At 38.1% G+C, this 27,361-nt stretch overlaps 1 protein-coding gene across 1 annotated transcript; it reads left to right on the top strand.

The window, feature by feature from the left end:
• Window positions 1-219: 219 nt before the first annotated feature.
• htra4 (HtrA serine peptidase 4) lies at window positions 220-27,182 on the top strand. Its single transcript, XM_062417091.1, has 10 exons — window positions 220-272; window positions 4,219-4,607; window positions 16,120-16,219; window positions 16,318-16,522; window positions 19,816-20,010; window positions 20,137-20,169; window positions 20,921-21,035; window positions 21,133-21,190; window positions 21,713-21,808; window positions 27,017-27,182. Exons 1-10 carry the CDS (start codon window positions 220-222, stop codon window positions 27,180-27,182), a joined length of 1,410 nt encoding a protein of 469 aa, XP_062273075.1.
• Window positions 27,183-27,361: the final 179 nt, after the last annotated feature.

Consider the following 27,361-nt stretch of genomic DNA (forward strand, 5'->3'; position numbering starts at 1 on the left):
CTGACTGGGAGACACATTCTAGTAGAGTAACAGCAGCATAATATCAGCATCATCAACTTAATCACTCACTCACACATACTTATGAGATAATGATCATTGCGCTGCATTAGAATCATTTCATGATAAGAGCTTCCTGTATATGAACAGCATATCGATCGGTTATGCAATTAACATGTAATCAATCAAACTGCATCATATCCATCATATCAAAAAGCCAATATGAGGCCCATGTGTTTACCTCTGGCTAGTGTTATCAAATATGTAATGAGACTGTTAATGTGTGGATCCATTTTCAGTTACACTAATTTTAAAAATTCTTTACTCTGCATCTCTTATTCAGTTATCATGGCCAAAAAATCCTGCTCTCTATGTTTTTTAATTTCTGTTGACATATTGTCTATTCACTATGCTAAAAGCACTATCAACAGATATTAAGGATCCTCTCAGCTGTTTTCTCATTCAAAGTAACTTTCATTGACATTACGAAAGCCTTAGTGTATAAATTAGAGTTCAGTATACTTCAGATTTCAGTGTCTGTCTACATTACCAAGCAGCAGGATATGATCAAAGGTTGCCTTGGACTTCTCCGAGACGCCCGTTAAGGTTGACAAGGGTGCGTCAAACACAGTTAGTATTTAACCACTTTCAAGAAATAGCTTCAAATGAGTTCCATCTGTGGATCAAACAAAACCAACAGGTGTAATTTCGGTGAGGGAGATGCTGGCGCCTGATCGATAGATAGCTATTCTCTCATTCATAATCAGAGTGGACAGTTAATTACAGCATCTAAAAGCCCAAACAAAGAAGATTAGGAGATGAGTAATGTAGAGTGAAACCTGCATCTTCTGAAGAACTCAACTTGGATACAGAAAACTGTTGAAAGTGTGACTGAAAAAGAGTTATAGTAGTTTCAAAGGAAAACCAACTGAGATTTGTATGTTATAAAAATCCTTTAAAAAAAAAGTCGTTCAGAAACCTGCATCTTTTGAAGATTCTGTCTCAGATCTCAAGTAAACTTTAGGTATAAATAATGAGAGTGTACCTGAAAAGTAGTAATAATGTTTTCACAGGAAAGCACATAAATAGGAAAACTCATATGTTAAACTCATGTAACACGTCATCACAATGGCTAATTATCACTTATAAATATGTGTTAGGACATAAAGGTAAAGAATGTAATTTTCTGGTGATATAATTATCAGAAAGACATAATGTTTAAAAAATGATTTAAAAAAAAAAATCTGAATAATTTTCTTTTGTTCCCCTGAACCCACAAATACCCCCCAAAAATAATGACATGTTTTGACAAAAACACATCAGTTATGTTATTGTTAAGAGGTATCATTCTGTCCAATCTATGACCAGCTGTCAACTGTTTGAATACTTAAATAAGTACCTTAATAGGTATTAAAGATTTTTTCACAACCTGGTTTTGCTACTACTGGCATGTCCCCTGGTTATAAAACAAAAAGCGTTATATAAATTATCAGTAAAGTGACAAATAAGCTTTTTTTTCTCAAGGAAAAATGTGATTTGCTATAATAAAATACATAAGATAATAATGCATACTTTACATTCCATGCATTCCTTATTGGTTGGTAGCAATTTAAAGGTGCAGTGTGTAGGATTTAGTGGCATTCATCGGTGAGGTTCCCACTCTCCATGTAAGCCTGTAGGAGAATCTACGGTAGTCTCGCGAAAAAAGTCCCTCTCCGGAGCCAGGTTTAAGTTTGTCCATTCTGGGCTACTGTAGAAACATGGTGTAGCATCACGGCCTCTGTGGAAGAGGACCCGCTCCCTATGTAGATATGATGGACTCATTCTAAGGTAACAAAAACACAGCAATTCTTATTTCCAGGTGATTACACACTAATTACAACATAATTATAAATATTATCTTCCACTTCTGTTCTGCTAGATGTCACTAAAGTCTACACACTGCACCTTTAAAGCGCCTGTGTGTGGGATTTAAACAGGTCTGAATTCATTGTTTTTGGTTTTCCCTCATACAACTTTCTCTTTCACCTATCTCCTCAGCATATTTCCAGCAGCAGGCAAGCAGCAGGCAGCTGCTGTCAGCAAAAAAACTTAGTTTACCTTCCCAGCAGACAGCCAATCAGCAGACGGACAAAATGAGTAACTAGCTGGTGATGATAGAGGAGAAATGATCCACTACAGATCTAAAAGCACAGTCAATATTGGACTTAGAATAATTAGAGAGGCCAGAAAGACAGCTGCTTATTAACATGTTCAACATATTTTTAAAAGGAGATAATATGTTGTGTTTTCAGCTTGTTGTATTGCCCCCCAGGTAATCATAAGAGATAAATTAACACTGTTTTAAATGGCAGAAGGCCTGTCATTTCAGGCAATGGGGTACACCAAAGGTAAGCTGCAGTATAAATGAATGCAGAGCTCAATACTGTTGACACAAGCATGTTCTTTGCCCAGCTTCCCTCTGTCATCCATTATAGCTGCAGAGGAGCAATAATATTTGGAGCAGCATATGTTCTCAGGCTGTTGTGGCTCTGACCCTTCACTACCTCCTTCTGTTAGCTGCCTGAGCAGTAATCCTAGTGAAAAAAAGAAAAAAGAAAAAGAGGCACCAAAACAGAACTGGGTAGCTGCTGTCACTCTCAAATTGATTGACATGTCTTTTAAGTGCACAGACTATGATGAACTTATTTGTTTGCGATGCTGGTAAAGGTCAGTAATGTTTATGATGCACCTTTCAAATTAAATATACCTCAAACTGATATTGTCGCAAGTATTACTAGTTGGGCTTTTCAAGGCGCACAACACATAACATCAGGAGATCATTAGCCCATTCATTTGGAGTGCTCGGTGTAATTAAAATAAATAAATGACACTGTTAAAAAAGATTAATAGCCTCAACAATGTGCTTTACATTATCAGCCACCAGGTCCAATTTAGAGGAAAATCTGCCAAACGGAGTGTGACGGCGAGTCCAGATTTCCAGCTTTTATCCTACAAAGGCAGAAAATACTGTAATATCTGTAGTTACATATGCTTTAAAATACATTTTCTTCTTTTTAACCCTGCATTAATTAATTGTTTTGATCATCTTAAAGTGGTAATGACAAAAAATGTTGCCTATTTACACATCAAACAGACATGGTACCACATTAGCATTCATTTGGAGTTATGTTTCTGGCTATCTAGAATGTAACTCTAATATTTGCCTCCCTTTGGCTAACATTGTGTGCTGTTTGATGCTGGGAAGGTAGTGTACGGTGGGCTGAAAACAGCTCCCTGCTGCTCTTTGGAAACAAACCTGACCAGAGCGGCGAGACTGAACCAATTAGGAAACTTGCAGGCCATAACCATAATTTTTACACCACACATAATCATTTGATCCATTTTCATTTAAAAGAAATATTGATTAGTGCAGTTTTAAAGCATCTTCACACTGTTTAATATTGTTTTTAATTCCCTGTGTAGTTACTCAAGGCTGCATTAACCCAGATTGCCTTGTATGGTATATCCAGCCATGTAGTTACTGTGTGGTGCAAACTTGTTAAAAACGTGCCCATATCAGCTCGTAAGACACCGTCTTGCAGGCTAATACATTCTTGAGTTTATTATTTTTCTACATTAACATTTCTCTTTTCATAGATTTTTCTATTATTTTTCTTTTTATTATTATATTCTTATCTTTCTATCTGTTAATTGGCTTTTTTGTTTTATATATTTGTATCTGTAATTTGGGGTTAATGGTGAATGTAATACATATATAATGATAGAGTGTATGGATAAAGTCATTTAAGGTGATCTGCCTAGTCAACACCGAAAAACACATTCTAAGTCTTTTTGTTTATGTAGAATATAACAATTCTATGCACCATATAGAACATGCTGTAAATGCCTATTATAATTGGCCCTGTGGTTCACACAGTTTGAAATGCCACTGCTTAAACTCAGATTATAAAAATAACTCAACACAAAAAAAATTGAAGGTGATACAGCTGCATTTCACGTGGTTACATAAGGACCCAGCAATACATGACATATGGAGAATCTAGTACCAGCATGTTGATACTGGAAGATTATTGGCCTCCAGGTGAACAGTAGTGCTGACATTACCTTGCTGGTGTAAACTGAACTCTCATCAGTGACAGGGACCACACATAGCAGCATACACGTATGACCAAAGGAACACTGTTGTGACTTCAGGATGAATTTCGTGGCGTATTTCAGCATCCTCTTCTCCGCAGTTCACGCAGGCCTGCTGAGAAAAAGACACTCGTGTCCGCAGGTGTGTGATGAGGCTCAGTGCCCGGTCCTGCCTCAGGCCTGTTACTACGGCCAGGTGAAGCACAGGTGTGGATGTTGTATGGTGTGTGCGGCCGGGGAGGGTGAAGAGTGCGGCGGTGGAAGCGGGCTCTTCTGCGGGGAAGGGCTGCGGTGCGACTCGGTCCCTGGGAAGAAGCTCCAGGGTTCCTGCGTCTGCTCCACATCTGGTCCGGTGTGCGGCAGCGACGGCAGGACTTACCCCAGCATCTGCCGCCTGACAGCCGAGAACAGGAGGGCCGAACTAGGAGAGACTGCAGCGGTCATTTTGATCCAGAGGGGACGATGTGAGTCAGGTGAGTTGTGCACATTTTTTATTGTTATTTCACTTTCTTTCTTTCTGTCTGTCTTTTTACACATATTTTAGCTATGTTAAACTTCAAAGTCAAGGTTGAAATCTTTATATACATAAAGTAATTATCATTATTATTATTATTATTATTATTATTATCATTATTATTATTATTATTATTATTATTATTATTATCTGTGCAGGCTTATTTAACCCTTACACATTGGTTAGGGTCATTGTTGTGACGTCTTTCAGTCTTAATTAAGTAACGTAACGCATTACTTTATATTACATTTTTGGAATAACTCAAATTCGACCCATTTTTACATTTGAAAACTGTAAAAACACAATATAGGCTACACATAAATTTTATCCCTATTTTTTCCTAATGTGACCCACAGTTCACAAAAATGGAAATAAAATGGATCTCTTTTTAAATATATGGGCAGCTGGAAATAAAGTCAAATCAAGACAATAAAATAAAAAAATCAGCATTAAAACATGTTGTATTCATCATACACTGTCACCCATAAAGTTGGAATAATTTTGGTTTTCAGACACAATCCTCTGTTTTTTTCCTATTTAAATGTTCATTGTGATATGTTTGGAAGAGATTGATTAATAAAGTTTTGAGAAGATATACACTTTATCTGTCAAAAATGAATTTGCAAAAACATTTGCAAAGAACTTACGTGTTATTTTTCAGTCTTTTGATGCCCAGGTGACCAAAGTACTGCAATCCCGCTTTGCCCAATTGAGACAATTTATAAAAATCAAGTCATTTCTTCTTTTATCTGCAGACTAAGAAAAGGTCATCTATGCTTTTAGCACTTCCAGACATGATTATTGTAATGCACTTTATTCTGGCATCAGCAGCAGAAAACATACAATGATTACAGTTGGTACCAAATGTTCCAGCCAGGCTTTTAACAGCTTCTAATAGAAGTGACCACATTACACCAATCTTTGCTGCCCTTCATTGATTTTTAAAGCACTGAATAGTCAGGCTCCTGTTTATATTTATGAATTGCTGACTCCTTATGAGCATGATCACTGCCTGAGATCCTCCAGCAGGGCCCTACTGTTGGTTCCAAAATCTCAACATGTTACCAGAGGGGACTGGGCCTCTGTTGTTCGGGCCCCTCAGCTGTGGAACTCCCTGCCTGGAGATCTCAGACAGGAAAGCTCAGTGTCATCCTTTGAATTTCTTATAAGACTCACTTTTATCGTCTGGCTTTTTCTTAACTGTTGGTATTTGTTGTGTTATTTAATCATTGTATATTGTCCATATTTTTACTTTGGATCTTTTACTTGCATTATTTGTTTTTATTGTAAAGCACTTTGTATCTTTATTTTGAAAGGCGCTATATAAATAAAGTTATTAGTAGTAGTAATAATGATATTATCTATATTATAATGACAAGTTATCAAACAGTTGAATCACAGTGCTGGGCAAAAATGTGAACAACGAAACTTCACATCTGATTAAAAAATAAAATATTGCTGAAGGTGCCTGCTTATAGCGAAAAATGATTATTGCAATAAACAGCTATTACTGAGGTCAATGATATCCAACCAGGGAAAGCTGATATTTATAAAGGAAGTGCTTTACAGTTGAGATGGGACACATGCAAACATTGTGGAATAACTCACCCTCATTTGACAACTTAAAATTATGACTTGGCAAAAATGAATTAAAAAATGAATTAGTAATAATAAATAAGTAAAAGATTATTAATGGTTCGGTATAACATCATCACACAAACAGGATGGCAAATGGGTGTGCAGCTGATCTTTGTTACAAGAGCTGATAAACCACCAGCTGCACAGGAACATGTCTCGCACCAGTCAGCTGAACACCATCTGCTGCTGCTCTCAAGTAGTTATGAAGCAAGCTGAGAGATCGAAATAGTTTGAAGAAAGTAGTCTACTAAGTAAATAGGTGAAATGTCCAACGTTTGCCTTTCCAAGTATAGTACCAATGCAAACTTGACCGTAACTGAAGAGAAAAACTGAAACAATGAGAATTCGTAGATTATTATGTCATATATGAAAAATAATGTAACTTCTAGTTTAAAATCAGTTGAAATGAACACATTCGAGATCATAGACCTCAACTGACCCAATGATCCCTTATCTGAGGACATCTGACCATGCATTAGGATTAAAAGAGAACAAGACTGGCTACAGCTGGTATGATAAATATGTTGAAACAGAAACCCATTTCCACTTTTATTTTATTTTTTTACATATACACACATTTATTGTGAACTAGCACTGATACAGTAATGAAATAATTTTGGTGGCACTGCGGTGTCTCTGGTAGTGATATAACTGAGTACATTAACCAAGTGTTTAAGTACAACTTGGAGGCACTTGTACTTGTATTTCCATTGTCTCTTACTTTATACTTCTACTTTTCTCTCTGCTGCATAATTAGACATTCACTTTCCATACTTTAAATACATTTTACAGATAGTACTCAATGTATTTTTTTGAAAACAATGGAACAATTTTGGATGTATGGCTTTTACTTGTAAGAAAATATATTTACATTGTGGTATTTTACTACTTTTACCCTGTGGAGTTTGTGAAAGTTATGCTTCCATTCACTGTGGTTCCTCTGTGTATTTAAAGACATTAATTATGACCCGTGTTAAGAAAGATGTTGCAAATGACATCAAGACCTTAGTTATATCCCTCTCCAGCCATTTAAACATCTTATTATTGACTGTGTAGGTCCTCTTTCTCACTCACGGTCTGGTGCTGTGTATTTATTGACAGCTGCGTGCCAGGGCTTCAGGTACCTGGCTGCATATCCTTTACCCAGGCTTATAGCCAAGTCAATTGTGTGCAGTTCATTTCCATTTATGGGATTACCAAAATTCATCCATTTTTCTGCACAGGTATTAAAACAGCTGCACATCAAACACAACCAATCCTCTGTGTATCATACACAAAGTCAGGGGGCACTGGAACGTTTCCATCACGCTATCAAATTATTGTTGCGTGCTTACTGTGTTGAGATGAATGCTGACTGGGTTACCGTGGTTATTACTGGCAGGAAGAGGGGTAATGCAGTAGAGGTACCCCTGTAGGATTCAGACCCAATGACTCCACTTTTGGTCATATTGTGCAAGGGCAAAATGACTGAAAAGAGGCGAGAAGAGTCAGCATCAGAGCTAATCTAATAGGAGGGCATTAGGGTAACCACAGGGGGTTACGAACTGGAGCTGAATGACTCAATCTGTGATGTAAATGCTTGATAATATGAATTTGTCATCAACAACCAACACTCTTTCACACACACACTCACACACACTGCACACAATATAACCTATGGGCAAACCCAATCTGAGGTTTCTCTCTGTCACACACACACACACACACACACACACACACACACACACACACACACACACACACACACACACACACACACACACACACACACACACACACACACACACACACACACACACACACACACACACACACACTAACATGTTTTCAAAACTCTCCATCTTCCCTTGTAAAGGCAGCTGGTTTTCACTGGTTTTTCCACCACAAATCTCAGAGAGCAAATGTAATACCCGTCCTTTCGTAGCCGGTCTGCATTGACGAGCGTTCAAATCTCCTTTCCAGTATTGACACACCTCTACCGCTCCAGTTCACAACATGAGAGGTGCTCCTTTAGAAGATTTATGTGTATGAAATCCCTGCTCTCTCTCTCTCCACAGTATTTTTCCAGTTACGGAAGCCCACAATCGCAAAGGTGCCTAGTGTCAGAGACCTCTGGTTGGTGCTACGTAGACTGCCGCAATGCTGCCGGTTGTGCTACTAAGCATAGATAAATGAACACTTCCTACCATTGAAAATGCTGGCAGGGTACTGTTGTAAGATGATTTAGTTGTGCTGGTCAGTTCTGAGATCACATATGGGTAGTTTTCCAGCATGATGGCTGATTAATTATACCCATTCATCTCTGTTGCAGTCTGATAATTGGTTGAATTCATTATCTTTCTCTCACAAGTATTAACGCCATCTGACTTTCTCACTGTATGTGTTTATTTTGATGTAATAACAACAAATTGAACCAATGGATCAGACGTCAGCACCACACCAATATGCATACCTCCCCAAATGTGACCATACACATATATGACCAACAGGGTGCTTGTTTTTCTCCTTTTCTTGTGTTTTTTTTAACCATTTCATTTCACAAAAATATTTAGCAAAAAAGTTTTGACTCAAGATTTCAAGATTCCCTTTTTGATTGTCCACTTCCATACATAATGAAAAACGAAATATTGTTTACCTTAAAAGACAAGAACAAATAGTGTAAATTGAGATGAGTAAATAGCAATCTAAAATTAATAGGCCTGGATAAAAGTTGTGATTTAGAAAAGTCCTAAGTATGACTTTTAATATGATAAATATAAATGAATAAAAAGCAACGTTACATGGCTTGGTAGCAAAGGGGGTTGGTTGGGGTGCAATAACTCATTTGTGTCAGGGCCCGGTTGTGTTGTGGTGTATTTTGTAGGTTTGGTTTTTGTCTTGTCTGCATCCTGTTTTATTTTGATGTGTTTCCCTTGTCTTGTCTAGCTTCCTCCCCTCCTGTTTGCCTCCCTTCCCCTAATGTGTTACACCTGTGCCTCGTTAGTCTCTGCATTTGAGTCCACCTGGTCTGTGCTTGACAATTTGGCGGGGTATGGCCCGCGAATGCCCTCCCCTCCATGACGGCTGCCCTCAAGTCAAACGAAATTCACACATGGAAAAAAAGTGTGTCATGCTGAGCAGCGTACTTTACCTCCGGGCTTTGTTATCAGGTCATCGTTCCAATCCAGAATGTTGGGCCTCCGCACAGTTAGTAAAACAACTCTGAGGGCAAAATTATCGGATTGCCACTCCTGAAACTTAGTAAACACCAGCGGCTGTAACATTTTTTACTACGTCTCATGAACAGAGTGCTAGCTGATAGATTGTGTTGATCCTGTGTGAGTTACAAACAAGTCTCAGAGCGTAGCATCTGTGACTCTGGAGGAGCTTTGTCAAGTCTTAGGAAGTAACTCCTGAAATGTCACTATACATTTTGTTAGGGCGTGAAGTCTGATAGACATGGATATTAGCCTGGCAGGTTGGGTCTAATGAGCCACACAGGTTGCATTATGGGAAATGTAGGATCCAGTGTTTCAGGAGCTTGGTCCATATGAGAGGCTAAAAGTCAGGCTGCTTTTATTTTTTTTTTATTAATTTATTTATTTTTAGCTTTAAAAAAACAAAACAAAAAAACAAAATCTCTTATGAGCCCCCCTACACTCATAAAAGTACAACACTTAATGATCAGAGTGCCCCTTTAAAATCCAGCGATGCTCCTCTTTGACCAAACACACTGCGGCAAGACCGAGGACTGAATGAATGGTGTTTCTGGAAAAGCATCACTGTGTAAACATTCCCCACACAGATTAAGAGTTAAATATGACAGAGACTGTTGTATTTCCTCAGTGTGTGCCACTTGAAAAACCCCCTGCAGAACACTCATCATCACCTGTGCTATCCAATTTGACTCAAGAAGCTAATAAGACATTCTGTAGACTGTGTAAAACTGGATGAGAATGATATATATCTAGAATATGTATCTCTGCGGAAAGCTTGAGTTAGTGCGCCTCAAGTCCTCTGCATATTCATGCTCAGAATGACAAAATGCAGTCACAAATTCTCCGGTGATGGTGTTTAATTCTCCTGAGGGAATTCCTGCAACACACTGCTGTGCAAATATATCCTCTTCATTTTCCTGTCCTGTCTTATTCATTTTCATAATGTGAAGTTTCTTATCGTCGTCAAACATCGAGGAGAAAGAATTCATCATGTGTTACGCCTTTTACTGCTTTCCTATACGAGCAGGTATGCAAAGAGGCTGCAGAGATGCTTTTTAATAAAGCATGGATACCATAGGAAAACTATATGATCTTTGTAACAGGCCAGGATGTGACCATGTAATCATGTAATATTTCTCCTTTCTATATTATATAGTATAGTATAGAAACCCAGCTAATTAAATGTAACCCATTTTTTCTCTGAAAATTCTGGTGTTTCTGGTCACTGAGCATCACATGATTTATGTCAAGGAACATTAGAGTTGGATTGTAAATGGAGATAGTTGTACAAATGGACTCTGCAGTAGGGTACCACCCCAATTACCCCCAGCAGGACTGCTCACTGCTGCAATGATATGACATACTCACAATGCATAGCCATGAAAAAGAAAAGTAATATGAATGAGCAATCGATTTATTGTGAAGAAGACTGGTGTACGGTCTTGTTTTAATCATAGGTGCAGCTTAATAAAAATGTATTTTTTTGCCTATCACAACCAAGTAAAATGTTATGGGGATTGCTTTAGCCTCTTGGGAAAACCAAAAGTGTGCATTCATAATCTCCAAATTCCATTCATGCAGCAAACTCTACTCCAGGAGTTGACTAAAACGAGGATGTTTTGGTTGAAAAGTTTAGATCAATATGTAGCCAGGTTGCATGTGACCATTGTTTCAATTCTTTACAAGGAAGGGTTATATCTCCTATCTATCTTTCAAAGAAGGCATCCAGCTCAGAATTCCTTGGAATTATGTCTATGTTCGCACATAAGCACCTCACAATTTGCTAGGGCAGAAGGTAGAGTACCTCAATGTTCGGTTGCCTTAATCAAGTGTGTTAGTAACCTGACTCTAACCATACCTTAACCATAGTTTATTCACCATACAGTTGCCATGTTCAGATATTGAAGAAAGTGAGATTGAGGCATTGGATGTAAAACACACAAATCATCATTGAACAGAATCCAGGGTTCCGATACTAACTCTCATGCCTGGTGATAGGGTGTGAAGTTGGAGAGTTGGGGGTTAAACCAATGAAAAGACAGCCAGGCCCAGAAACAACTTAATGTCAGACAGAATGCTGATGAAAGGTTTTCTTCAGACATCTCTACAGTTTGAAATGTATCTCTACTTTGTAACCACTGTTACTATTTCTATTCATCTCTCATAAGTAATAAGTATGTTCTTAATTCTAAATGATTCTACATTTATGTAAATCAAACCAAAAACCAGCTGTCTACTTACACAAACGTAACCTAACACATATGTTATTTACAATGATGTCCCACAGTAAAACCCCAAGACTGCAAATCATCATGTACCAGCTGCCACCACTGAGCTGGCATAATACTGATACTACTTATTGTTACATAATGTGTGTATTTCTAGTTTAACATGGTGGTTGGTTTATGTTATTTTAATGGGTTCCCAACAGAATACATGCTGATAACAAGCCACAACAGCAGGTCTCACCGAAATCCACCAAAACTTGCATCAGATTTAACGTTAAAGGGTCTGTTTACCCACATTTTGACGAAAAACATACTTCCTTATTTACCCTTTGTCTGATCTTGTTTCCAGGGGGTTGATAGATACCTATGAGCTATTTTCAGTGGAATTACTTTCTATTGAAATAGTGCCAATGAAAACAATTTTTATGGGGGGTGGTTCTTTCCACTGAAATCTGGGCGGATGACAGAGGATGTTTTCAGATTTTAAAAAGTAGAGTTTCTATGCTGCGAGCACAACAAACAAAATGCCATTCACTCACATTGTATTGAGTGGAGGAATGGAGACAGCTATTTCAAAACCTGGACTAATACAACCTAAACTACCTAGATACAAGGGGGGTAAGACATTTCAAGACATAATAGTTATCTTCAAATGAGAAAATCTCTCCCATACTACCAGTGCAGAGCAGGTCAAATCAGGAAAATGTGGCTGTGTGACTTGCAGATAGCAGTGTGTAAAGGCCTGTCAGTACATTTCATCACCTTTTACTGCTGCTCAGTCACCAGGGTGATCAGGAACAGACAAGTCAAACATGGTGACATATCTACAGCTTCTCTGTCTGCTTGATACAAGATATATGTGTGTCTCTGTGTGTGTGTGTGTGAGAGAGAGAGAAAGAGCATCCTATAGCTATTGTACACTATCCTTCATCTACCATAATACAGAACAGAGGCTACTTGAACAGCTGATCACTTTCCTTATTGACTGTTTTGTTTATTTCTGTTGTTTGAGTTATTGTGATCGCATACAGAGGGTCATGTGTTCATCTTCAATCTTCTCAAAAAGCTCATAAACAGCGTGTTTGATATCTGCTTTCACTACTTAATTATCTTGAAAGCCTCGGCTGATTCGGCTGTTTTGTTAAAGCCCTGGAAAACTGTACTTATGTTGCAATTCAGCATATTCTTCCGTTTTATTTAGGGGCTTGTCCTCTTCTGGAGTCAAAGCAAAATCTCTCTTTTATCTAAAATACTCTTTGCAAAATGATTGAATTGCGCTTTTGGTTACTTCTTAACTAAATAGTTAATAGTTTTTTTTAACTACTTCACTTTGTTTGGTCTGATCATTGTAGGGGCAGAGCAGTTACCAGAGTAGTTACTGTTTGTTCAGTGAAAAATTCTAGTATATACCAGATAATACAACAGATTTGTCATCATCAACAATCGATTGTGATGAGAAAACTGCTAAACATGACAGTTTTGTTTTGTATCCCATGTACCTGGCACTTCACTTCTGAAATTGGTTGTAAATTATTTCAAACTATTTATTCTTTAATTTTTATCTAATATAATGTTAAAAAAAAATGTTTTACTCACTTTCTGTAAAATACAATGTGAATGATGAGATATTGATGTTGATTGCCATGTACCAAGGTCACTATCTTATTCTAGGGTTTCGGAATGCTAACGTTTGCTAATTAGCGCTACACACAAAAGTACGGCTGAAGCGGACGAAACTGCCTTTTAAAAATGACATTGATATACTATTAACTTTCAACAGAAAATACACAGGAAACATAATGCTGTCTAGATCATGCAGAATGTAATTACATTATAACATCAAAAAAAACTGACCTAGTATAGAAACACAATTTCCAGGAGACAGGGTTCAATAGGAATTAGTTATGTTGGCGTTTAAATAAAAAAAATGACCATTTCCTACATGGAAGATGGAAAGCTAAGGGATCCACAAAGTTAATAAAATGTACCCTTAGGAGGACACATGTCTACCTAATATTTGACAGAACATTTCACCTCAAATATAACCATGCTGGTGGCATTTGAGGAAAAGTCAAGGGATCACTATAGCAATCAAGATTCATCCTCTGGGCACCGTAAATGTCTGTAAAAAATTTAATAGCAATCCATCCAGTTGTTTGTGTGAGATATTTCAGTAATGGACCAAAGTCACATTTTAAACCACCTGGCATTAAACTTCAGCAACAACAACTACGGTTAGTCCACCGTAAAAGGCCCCTCTTCATGACCGGTTGGTAGAGATGGCTTGACCGGGTCGGTGAATGAAGTAAAACAAATTTCTCATGATATCACATGGACATCAACATGGTGTCCTTTTGTAATGATGCATTGTCATGGAAACTAATGTGAATCTTTCTGGAATCTGGTTGTCATCCTACAAGCAGATTTGCATTTTTCTTTATTATTTGGAGACTCAATAACAGATTAGATGACACGGCGAGTATAAGTGGGATTCATCTGATGGGTTGTACACAATTGTACAAGCTGGCATGGCCGCACAGTGTAATTGAGAGGATAGAGAGAGCTACAGGATCTCCTGCCAATGGAGAGGATATTGTTGATTTGTTAGTCGAGTTCTCTGACGGGAAAAAATAGTTGGTGTACTGCCAAAGTAGCTCTTGGCAATAGAAACAATGTCATTTGCATATTTGCTGCTGTTTCTGCAGTGACAAGTTTATTCATGCAGTTTTGTAAACACAACATCAGTCAGAGAAAATGTGGGAGCTTCTGGAGAGGGATCACGTGAAAGATTATCAGGAGGGAGATAGCGCTGCCCTGAGGTGGTACAACACAGGTATCTACAACAGGTTGCAGTTTTAGTGAGTAACTCTACCTGTACAAGCCAACTTGACCTTCCAGTTTCTCTTTTAGGAAAAACACCAAATATAGAAAGAATGTGTTGGCTAGGCAGCAGAGACAAATAGGTGGTTTAACATGAGGTCTATAATCTGATCTGTGTTTATGCGCGCACATTAGTCCATGATTTGAGTGAAACCATGACACACAAAAGCTCAGAAGTAGGGCTGTGCCACTACTTGCCTGAGAGGTAGCGAGTTAAGTCTTTGATCATTGAAGGAAATTAATTGATAATTATCCATTTAACTTTGGTATTTTCTTTTGGATCTTTGCCAAGTAGTTGCCACATCTCATCAATATATTCTAGATTTTAAGGTGACAAGGCAGGAACAATAGATCTTGCAGGCAATGGACTCAAACGAATGACTAACAGAAAAGAAGTTTAAATTAAAGCAAAGTTAGCTGTGTTTGTAGTTTATCAGTGGGTGGTCAGGCAAACAAAGCAAAAGGGATGAGGCAGGCAGGAAAAGGTGTAAAGACAGTTGTTTTAAGCAGGCAGAAACAAGTGTAAAGAAGGCCAGATGATAACACAACAGACACTTTGGTGGGAAGATGAGGGGAAAGTGGCCAGTCTGCATGCTGGGGAGCTGATTAGGGGATTGGTGACAGGTATGCAGATGGGAGTCAGGTAATAGCTGCAGGTGGGAGAGACAGAAGACTATTGAATGGTTGGAAGACAATAGCAGGCTGTGAAATGAGTTAATGACAAATGGCAAACTTACAATAAAAATGATGCAAAATGCCAGATGTGCTTTAAAATAAATGTTATAATCCAAAAAAACTCAAGGTGGTACTAGATTAAAAGTCCCCCAAAATCATCAAGATGCATCATCTTTGAACCATGGATGTCTGTACCAAATATTGTGTCAATCCACCCAACGATATTCTGAGTTTCTCTTAAAAGTTTCATGCATGCAATTAAAGGAAGCTCACATGGGCTTGTATGACACCACAAAATCATCCAGAATGCAGTATTGTGAAATATCCAAAAACAACTATTGGATGAATTGCAATGACCTGTTACTTTTATTCAGCTGGTCAAAATTTTTATTTGTCCACATACCTGTAAAATTGATAACATTTTCATAAGCCTCAAATGTGCTTTGTGTTTGATTTCGCATGTTAAACTAATATGGTCAACATGGTAAACATTATACTTGCTGAACATCAGCATGCTAGGATTGTCTTTGTGAACAAGCTAGCATGTCGATGTTAGCATTTACCATCTCTCATGTTGTAGACTCTCAGTCTTATTCAATGGCCAAAGTTGTAGAGATATTTAATTTCCTGTTGGTGTACAGAGGAAAAGTGAGGGGATAACCAAAGTCATTTGCATTAATCCTCCATGTTTGCAAAATGTCATAGTAATCCATTATACATGTTGGGATATTTCAGTCTGGACCAACAGCCCATCAACAGTCACTCCTAGAGCAATGCTGCTAGTGTGGCTAATAAGTTGTTGTTTTTTTAATCATGTGAAACTTATTGTCTTTGTCTTTGTGTGTCCTCAAAGGACTGCAACATCCAGGAAGCATGCGCTACAAATTCAACTTCATTGCAGATGTGGTGGACAAAATTGTTCCAGCTGTGGTGCATCTAGAACTTTTCCAAAGGTAAAACTAAGCAAAGCTAGAAAATTAAAAGTGTCAGTGTGTCTCTATGAATATAAAACAATCTTTTCATTTTGCAATTCTCTTCTCACTCTTGCCAGAGGGCCATTTTCCAATGAGGAGGTCTCTGTGTCGAGTGGTTCTGGGTTTATTGTATCAGAAGATGGCTGGATCGTCACTAATGCCCACGTACTCAACAACAAGCAGCGGATTAAAGTAGAACTGAAAAGCGGTTTCCAGTACGATGCTACAGTCAAGGACGTGGACCAGAAGATCGACATTGCACTCATCAAAATTGAGACGGACGTGGGTGACCAGTGTTTTCACTCACCTCCCCAAGGGCCTTAGTCTAAATTCTGTCTTGTAATTTCCTCTGGCCTGGCAGCTTGTCATCAGTGGCTAACATCAAAGTCTTTTAATCCTGCACAGAAAGTGGGGCAGATATTCCATGGAGAAAGTCATCACCAGGGCCACCAGAATTAGACTATTCCTTAACACGGTCATTTTGTCGTCTGATATTCCCCGGGGGGGTATTTGGTCATGTCCAGTAATTTCAAAGCCACAGCTATTTTTTGTGTATTTGCAACAGCTCTTGTGAATAAAACATGTCACTGCTCAGACATGCTCTTACACAACCAACTGCTTTGTATGGTAGAATGGGCCCTACTTCCAACCACTTCAGTCAGACTCCACTCAGCATGAAGCAGATGATTAGCATTTTTAGTACTGATCTGAATACAAGAATATGTGTAGATCACAAGGAGTAAACCAGAGGAGTATCTGTCTTTGACTGCTGTAAAGGTGAAGGAATTTGTCTTAAAACAGCCTGGGAGCAGTGACAGCTGTACAGGGCTATATCTTTATGTGTTACATTCCTGGTAGAAGGGGTTCTTAAGATTGCCTAAAAGGCACATTTGTCTTGACATGAGGCTCCATGCCCCAGGAGATGTGGCTATAAATTCGGCCGAGCATTACTGTCCAACCCACCCCACACATAAACGGTTTCAACCTAGTATTAGTGAGGCAGAAACAAGCTAAGGCTTAGTGTAGTTTGGTTTACAAATCCCATGATAAAATCATATAGAATGGCATTTCCAACATAGAGCTTGTCTCAGGAACATAAAGATTCAAGTAGAGAACCTGCTTTGTGCCAGGAGAAAAGGAGCAATCAATACTAGTGACTTTATTCAAACTGTTAAAAACCAGAGAGTGTTTTCTTTTAACAGCAAAAGTTTGGTGGGAATACGTGTCCTCATGACTTGTTAGAAAATGATATAATATTCAGTTCAGGTTCACCTCTTGTTCTGGAAAAAACTGAATTCTAATTTAAGTGTCACAATAATTTCTAAGATTCAGAGCTGCTAACAGAAATAATGTCACTGATGAAAGTTAACCTTACTAATGGACAGGGCAAAATAAACTATCAAGTATTTACCTTAGATTCTTAAAGACGCTTCACCTCTTATCCAAAAGATTTCCTTTAGTTCCAAAGTTCATCTTTGACCTCATACTTTTAGATATACTATAGACTCAGAGATCAGTCTCTTGCTTCGGTCTTAAGAGAGGATTATCTCCCAGGTTTCGTCGTTAAAACTGGGTGGAAACAATGAGAGAGTTAATTTTTTTTAAAAACTGCATTGCAGAATCAATCCAAAGTCTTTAGAGAAGCCCTTCATATGGGGCAGTGACATGCAGTTCACTATGGTAAGTGTATAATGTCTGGTAAGGCAGGTCCTTGATGAAATGTAAGGGCGTGTACGTTTGTAGGTTTGTTAACGGTCGTTCTCACTGCCATTCAATCAACTAGCGTGCATTTAGAAATCCCAGACTTCAGTAGGTGGAGATCTCCGATTGCCTGGTATCGCAAGACTAGATAAACCATGACTTGGATGACTGATACCTTTTCACAAAAAGTAACATACGGTATCTGCTTTATACAAAAACATTTCACTTTCTGATCTCAGACATAAAGTATACTACAAAAAGAGTCCACTGAGGTCTTACCCAGGTTGTCTGTCCGTACCTCCCGAAACAACCTACATAAAAACAATTGTAAAAGGCATTTTCAGATCATCAGCCAATTAAAACTACTTGATTAAGGTTGGGATACAACTGTAGTCATGGGTAAAATCAACCAACATTGACTGTTGGTAAGACATAGTCAGCAAATAACGTCTCCCGTGTCCAAATCAACCAACACTGTATGCCCAACCAACCTGACCTCCTTCCTAAAGAGATTTTGCATTGCTATAACAATATCACACTACTTCCTTTCTTAGAGGGGACAAATGGTTGCTTGTCAGGTAAACATATGTCTTTTGACAAAACAATCCCAAGTCAAGGTTGCAGAGCTTTCAACTGGATCACATGGTCAGTTTGCTCAGTTGTCATGGCGATAGATATGCAAGCTCAGTAGCTGCCATGATTTCATGGCATTTTAAGTACCTCTCGCCTATGTTGCCTCAAAAGAATCAATGTTCACTCTTGACCTTGGTATTTGCAGTTTAAAAGAACTGAAGTGTGGCGTTTTGCTATTGGTTTGATTGACAGGTGACTGGCAACAATTGAGATAACGCCCTAGACATAGAAATCTAGGTAATAGATGAGCATGCTTGAAGAAGGCAGAAGTAACCAGTTATGCCTGTATGTTTTTAGAGTCTTCTGACTGAACTTTTCAGTGAAAGTTTCATTACATGGTCTTCCTCGTCAGAATAAGTTGTTTTAAGCATTTTAACAACAACCACTGTTGTTTCTTGTCACCCAAATGTGACTTTTGTTTTAAAATGTTGGTTTTTTATATGCACATCATAAAACTGTATTCAACTAGTGTTTTTATTATGAAAATCTGAGTTTAATTTACTGTGAAAACAGAACAGTACTTCTGGTTAACAAAAAGACATCTGCTATCAGTTACTAAGTCTCATTAAGCAGAAGGTCAACTACCCAGCCAGCATGTCCATGTGTCCCAATAAGGCGTCAATTTGGTCTGCAAATATGGGTCTCAAGTGGGTTTGTCCGCAGTTTCCATGGTGGTCCCACCTGTGTTTGCCCATATGGGCTTCAAGTGGGTTCTGATTGGGTTTCAGGTGGGTCCAACTGAGTGAGACCCATGTAGGCCCCATATGTTTACCCATATGGTGACTAAGTGGGATCAGAATGGACCTGAAATGGGGTCCATTTAGCCAGCCCACATGGGCTTCACATGTGGGACCCATGTTACTGAAACAATATGGGGCCCATACAATTTGCCCTGTTTATGCCAATGCCTGCTTAGCCCACTTACATACCTTATGGAGCTCATACAGTCGTCCCATGTGGAATTCACATGTTCGGCCCATGTTACTGAAACCTGCTAAATTTGCCCAGGTCAGGCCCATGCCCACTCAGTAGCCTGCATTTAACCCAAGTGGGGCCTACATGGACATGCTGGCTGGGTATATGTGGTCTTGCTGACCTTGTATTACATCTATACCAACCTATAGTTACTGTATCGAGGTAAGCTAGTTAACCTTCAATGATCCCAGAATGACATATTTGCTTGCATTTCTTACCTTATGTAACCCTCATATCTTCTGGCTGATGTGTGCTCTTTGCTGCAGACTCCCCTGCCTATCCTGCGTCTTGGCCAGTCCTCAGACCTGCGTCCCGGCGAGTTCGTGGTAGCTGTGGGTAGTCCCTTCTCCCTGCAGAACACAGTCACCACCGGCATTATCAGCACTGCCCATCGCAACGGCATGGAGCTTGGCTTCAAGGACTCTGACATGGACTACATCCAAACTGACGCCATCATTAATGTCAGTGACACCAATAATACTTTTTCTCTTTCTTGCCTCTGCATTTCATTTGATCTATTCAGACATTTTTTGTTCTTATTCAACAATGAGTAAGTAAAATTCTTTTGTTGCTCTGTTTATTCACAGTATGGCAACTCTGGTGGTCCACTTGTCAACTTGGTAAGAGGATTTATTGTTCTGTATCTTGTATAAAGGGATTCAAAGTGACACTCAAAGTGCTGCAGTATAAACACAGAACACACGACATAAAGAAAATAGTAATTAGATGAAAAACCCTTCTGAATAGAGTTTTTGGGCCTTTTTTGGGTTTTTTTTGTCTGTGTTGCCCTCAGATGGTTAGAAAGGCTGCTCCACAAGCATGGTGCAGCAGAGCATGACATTTGCATATTAGTTATTCTCTCCGCTATGTAGGTGATGGTTCTTGTTTTATTTATGACAGCGAGGACTAAGGTCATCATTTTGTTTTATTTAATACCCACAGCCTCCAATCTGCTCCCTCAGGTTCGAGATTAAGCCTCCCTCGCAGTATTTTAGCACAAGACCTGATTATAGAGGCCTTTGCATTGTTACTGCAGAATAGAATCATACAGATGGTACATTCATTTATCAAGGTTACTGCCTCCAGCTTCTGTTCCCTAAAAATGCAGTTCATTCTAAAAGAGAACACTTTCCATACGGTATATTTGATAAATTGTGCTTCACTGTGAAAACATTGATAGGTTACTACAATAACCACTGTTGTTTTTGGATTTTTTTTGGTGAATGAAAATAACAGATAATTAGACTGATGTTATGTGCACTGGAAGAAAATGAGGCAAATTACTTTCACTTTTTTTTTTCCTTTCTCTATGAATATGAAACACTTACGACCGCAGTCTCACGGCTCTCCTTCCACTCTGTGTTTTAACAGGATGGAGATGTCATTGGCATAAATACCCTAAAAGTGACGGCAGGAATTTCTTTTGCAATTCCTGCGGACAGAATACGTCAGTTCCTTGCTGAATCCCACAACAGACAAGTTAATGGTGAGCAGGATCTCATGTTTAACCACTTGCTTCTGATTTTATCACAGCTACTAGATACATGATAATCATATTCCTTCATATGGTCATTTGTTTTCAGGAAATGCAGCACAAAAGAAGAAATATATAGGCGTGCGGATGCTGCAGCTTTCCTCATCGTGAGTAAATAACATAAGGGCTGAATTCCAGAACATGTAAATTTAGTTTGAAGACATACATACATTTTAATAAACACTTGTGCATTGCTAATAATAAGGCAGCTATTAGAAAATTACATTTAAATTAAACAATAGTCCAACATCTTGAGATATATACTTATTTACTTTCCTGCTGAGGGTTAGATGATATTGTTAATACCACAGTAATTTAAGAGAGTGATATCTTCTCATAAAACTCATGAAAAGAAAGCAAACAAGCATATTTCAAAAAAAGAATTATTGCTTTAATATTGTCAATCATTTAGTGACTTGCACACTTCATGAGTGATGTTTCAACCTTGAATTGTACTTATATTCCATAATTCAAAATTGTTAAGCATTTCATTCTTTGCTTTACATATTTTTTTTTAATTGTTAGATATGCATTTTACAGCAGAGTTTGGATGAGAGGTCAAATTAATTCAAATGTCAAGATTACAGTTTCTACGTTTCTGTAATCTATTTTCCTTTGTGTGTCTCCAGTTTGATCAGAGATCTAAAGTCACGACAGAGTGAATTTCCAGATGTGAGCTCGGGGGTTTACATTTATGAGGTAATCCCTGGATCAGCTGCATCCAGGTAAGAGTCAAGATACGATCTCTTCTATTCTGGTGTAAAATCTCATCCCAGTCAGCACGAAATTTCAAAAAGAACTGCAAAATATAACACCATATGATATGTTATCGATATATGTCTGTATATTTTTAGACTGGAAGTAAGACCCACCTCTCATATGATGGAATGCTCCTCACCTTAACTGATCTCAGCAGATCAAATGACTACATGTAATGTGAGGGGAGACGAGAATAATCAGACTCAGTAGTTGCCCTCAGCTCTACGGAGCTTTGAAGTATCTTTAGCTTTGAAACTTTACTGTTTTGGTTCACTCTCTCTGCTCTCATGAGCAACAGTAACAGGCAGCTGTACTCAGAATGAAAAAGCTCTGATAAATCCACTTTGCTAAACTACTTTAAAACAAGAACACATTCATATTATTGCTTAAAGCTACATGTCTTTACTTGGCAAAGTGAAACAAGCTGAAAGCACAACCTCTAACATAGTATATTACCTTATAAATGGTAAAGGAAAACATGTTGGCAGACTTTTGTCTATTTACACATCCAACATTTGTAACCATCTGTCCACTTGATATATTTTCTTTTAGCTCTGTTTTGGTCTCCACTCTTCTTAATCTGACTCTTTAGCTTATTAATACTCCACTATGTTCACCAGCTAGTCGCTAACTTTGGGTGTATCACAACTTTTTCAATGAAAACCAAACAAAAGGGGGATTTCTGTTCTTCAGAGCCATACATAACATGAGGTAAAAGATGTTAAAACCTTATTTTTGACTGAGTTGGGTGATAATTTACATAGCTTTATCACAGTGAGGAAATATATCGCCATTACAGTCATTTGGGTCATTGTTAAGAAAGGAATTATTGATTAATGCATTTTTTTTACATTGGATTTCTTTTATGTGCATAAACTGTACAACTGTCAATGGTACAAACACATGCCAGTGTCAGTCACAAAAGTCAACCAAACCTTTATATCTTGCAGTAAAGATGTTTTTTTACATTGTTAAAAGAGTAAACACATTCCTCTTCTCCCATTGGTGCGTGCTTCAAGGCATGATACTAAACTAGTGAGGTGTTTTTTGTTGGAAAGTGTTACCTGGGGCAAAGTGAGAGCATGTTTAGGCACTCACTAATATTCAGAAGAAAAGCCGCAGCCCAGTGTGCCAGGAGTGTTCTCAATTCCTGTATTGATAGGTAATAAAAAAAGAATGTTGATACTGCTAAGAAAGAGGAAGCAACCAACCAGTTCTGCACTTTAAAAAAATTAGCATCAATTCCTCGTCAGCCACAGTCTGTTGCTAAAAAATCAGGCAGATAATGCTTTCAACTCGCTGAATCTAGCTTTTTAAAACTTGGTAGTTTTATGAGTGAACATTTCAAGGTTGTCGTGACTGATGTTGCCCTCTCCAATCCTTCCTGTGTTTATTTTGAGAGTGCTTTCTCCATGCACACACATGTTCAAACAAAACAGTATATTACTGAACTTACCAGTGAAATATTTACTCAGTCTTTCTCTTCGACACCTGCCCTCTCTTGGGTCACAGTCAATATGCTTGTAGATCAATTACGGATGTTATTGACGCCATTGCACCACTAAAGTGAAGATGGTCTCTGGTAAGGAAAGATCTCCATGGAGAAATGCCACACTGATCAGAAGAGAAAAAAGAAAGTGTGGAAAAGCTGAACCCAGGTGGTGAAAAACAAACCTCCATGTTCATTATGACATCTATAAATGGAGACTTAGCATTTATAATTTGAAACTGAGGACTGAGAGGATGGTCCTTCTTCTCTGACATCATCATCCTTGTTTACTACTGTTGACAGGCTAACAAACCCTCCTGTGTCAGTAGCCTCTGAACTTCTATCCATCAGGGTCTGCAATGATTTTTTTCTCTTTCTTCACTGACAAAATGTAAAAAATTAGACAAGCGCCCACTTGCAATCAAATAGTATGACACATACACAACATCTGAAATCTACATCCTGCTGTTTTGATGTTCTGCCAACAGGCTTTTTTGAAAGATATTGTAAATTCATTATTAGGAATAACCATATGAGATGAGAAAGAGGTACCATCTCTCCCAAGGGTGTCCTAAATAACAATAATACAATCTAAGCACAATTAGACAAAATATTAAACAAAAAGCAAAATAACGATCAATAAATGATACCAAATGTGACAGACAGAAAGACATTTAAAAAATATCAAATAAGATGTACAAAAGCAGGTTGATTATTCCAATAAGATGGACCTTTAAAAATAAAGCTTTCTTAGCTATACACTTAAAGACTACAGGAACAGAAAAAAAGAGCTGTAAAGAGTTTCTCAATTGATAATTGGAGGTGAAAGGTACCATAATAGATAGTGAGAGTACATGAAATGTACACATTTAAAAATGAACTGCAGGCAATGTTTTCTTATGATGGGAGAAGGCCCATTAAGAGTTTTATATATTGTACAATGATGAGTTATGAAAGGACAACCAAGAGCAAATCTGCATAGGTGATTATAAACTATATTGAGAGGAAGAAGATTAGTTTTGGATGCAGCCTGATATTCCACATTAGCATAATCCAATATTGGTAAAATGAGTTGTGAGGCAATCTTCTTTCAAACAGTAAAGGGAAAACAATTGGATCAGGATCAGTAAAGAACACCTACAGAAGTTTATTTTATTCACAATATGATTGATATGGCACTCAAATGAAAGTTCAGAGTCGAGCCATAGACCCACGTACTTGATGTGTTTAACTCTTTGCAGCAGTGTACCATAAAGATAGGCAATGACACATGAATGAGCTTTAGGTTTGGATTTAATGCTTTGGCAAGTACAGAAAATTATAGTGTGAGATTAAGTTTTATTAATTAGCAAGTTATTAGCTGTGAGCCAGCATTGTAGGATATTAAAGTCAGACTGCCAAGCTGATTCAATCTGAAATAAATTTGTTTTAGAAGTGTATATTACTGTGTCATCCGCGTAAAGCCGAACATAACATTCAAAACAAATCCAAGAGATGTCATTAATAATAATGGAAAAGAGAAGTGGATCAAGAGTTGAGCCTTGAAGCACACCTCATTGTTATATGACAACACATCATTTTCCGTTATGAAGATAAGAATTGAGTCAAAGTAAAGCATTACATGACAGACTTATAGAGTTAAGTTTATCTAACACAAGTAGTGGTCAAACAGATCAAAAGCCTTGGTCAAATCATTTAAAGTTGCACCTGTTAATTTACTGTCATTAGATTCAGAAAAAATAAGCTGCATTACATTTACGTCAGAAGTCGACGAATTTCCAGAAAAGCCAGATTGTAAAGATGATGTTTTTTGAGAAAATGTGGCAGTTGAACACAGATTAGTTTTTCAAAACCTTTTGCAGTGGAACAAATGATTGAAATTGGTTTACAGTCATTGAGTTCAAATACATCGTCCCCTTTGTGTAGCACAGTGAATGTGGCATGATAATTTGAGAAATTTGGTGTCAGTGCCATCTAACCAGGCAGGACCAATACTCACTTTTAAATCCTTAATGGTAACCTGGATCTCGACAGCTGTGACGAGACAGTATATTGTGAAAATCACCAGCAACAGAAGGATCAGGCATCATGGCAGAACAGACCAAAGATTAATGCTGATTAAATGCTTGAGAAACTAAAAGTGGATCATGCAATATAACACTGTTAAGTCTTATCTGATGAGGTGACATTTCTGGTCATAGTTTTGCTTGTATTTCTCAACTGTCGTGTAGTTTTCCATCAGCAGGATCCTTGGCCTTTCGAAATGCGGCCTATGAATTATCCCTCTGCCTGAAAATACTTTTAAGATCTGAAGTTAACCAGGGAAGATGCCTTACCTTCCCTTGACTTTTGTAGTTTTCATGAGAGCATATTTATCTATAACTTCAGTGAATTCAGAATATAGAAAAAGTCCCAAGCATCATGAACATTTAGTATTAGGTGGTACCTGTCCTGATGAATAATTAATACAGCACGCAATTGCAGGATTGCTTAGGCAAAATCTATTTGGGTGTGAAACCAATATCCAGTCAAGCAGAGATTAATGTGTAGGTTTAACACGAGCTCACTAATACATTGAGTTGGGTTCAAATTTTTCTTTACTAGAAAATGTATCAATCTAAAAAGGAAAACTTTTTAGATTGACTTTTTATGACACTAGACCTCAGCTTTATGGCAATTATAAACAAAAATGAACCTTTTCATGGTGAACCATACCAGTGTAAATATCCCAACATTGGCAGCAAGAGGAAGCCTGCGAGTTCCCGCTCATCCCACAGACTTTACAGTGTGATGTCACTGATATTTCTCGGCTTGAGAGTTTTACAAATATAAAATCTCCATGGATCAAACATTCATAATAGAAAGAGTCATAATTGACCTTGTTTGCACTTTGAGTTGTCCTGTCAACAGTCTCTTTTACAGTAGCAATCTATGGGAAAATACTTATTGGGCTGCAGGGGGATTTTTAGCTGCAATACTGCGAGTGGCCACTGGAAAAACCCCCATTTCTGCATCTCTTATAATACATCCATGAGTTTGACCCAGTGTTGGGTAAAACACACACAAAAATCAAAGTGACTCAAAAATCAAAAATTCTACTAATGAGCCATTAAATGCAACAAAAACTATATTAAAATTAAATGTAGGCATTAATTATCTGATAAAATGTGAGATAAATTGGTACTGATACTGTTTTAATTCACTTATTGTAATCACCCAGAAGGTGCTAGACCCAAAAGCACGAATTCAGATGCAAAAAAATCAAACGTCCAAAAAAAATTCATTTAAATCACAAAAAAATGAACCAAACTTATTTATTTCTCTATTTTCTTTTTATATTTTTTAATTCATTTCTTCTTCACTACTCAAATGAAGAGGCTGTCATTAAAAGTGACATTGCAAACATGTTCTTGATCTTTCATTTTATGGTTGGGGCTTCATACCTTATTGTTGAAATGTGCCACACAAATAAGCTTGTCTTGTCTTGCCTTGGCTTCAGGCAGAAGGAACCTCACACAGGAGCGCACTTGTTTAATGGCGGGCCAAAATCCCTGAATGGTCTTGCCCCGCCCTACCTCTCTGAGCTTGATTTTTTCCAGAGGGGTGTGAGAAGTACCCACCTGGGTTGGGACTCTTTTTGTAAGGCTTTATGTGTAAGTAATGTATGGTATTGTTTTCTCCGCAGCGCTGGCATGATTGATCACGACGTAATCATCGGCGTCAATGGGCAGCCCATTCAGACCATGAAGGAAGTGAGCGAGGCTGTCCACACCGGCGCCGTGCTCTCTGTGGTGGTGAGACGAAAGGATAGAGATGTCATGCTAACTATCATTCCTGAAGCAATGGACTGATACTACGGGTTGTAAATGTCAGCCATTAAAGGAAAAAAATGTGCTTTGATATATTGTACCACAGGTAAAAGCAGCTGTTTGTGATGTTTCCAGCATGACTCTGTCTATTTTTTGATGTTGTGTGGCGGCACTTTCCTTAGATCTATGGATAAATGACATCACAGCGAGACAACTGGCAC

The sequence above is a fragment of the Scomber scombrus genome, chromosome 4 (assembly GCF_963691925.1).
Source record: "Scomber scombrus chromosome 4, fScoSco1.1, whole genome shotgun sequence".
NCBI classification, from domain to species: domain Eukaryota; kingdom Metazoa; phylum Chordata; class Actinopteri; order Scombriformes; family Scombridae; genus Scomber; species Scomber scombrus.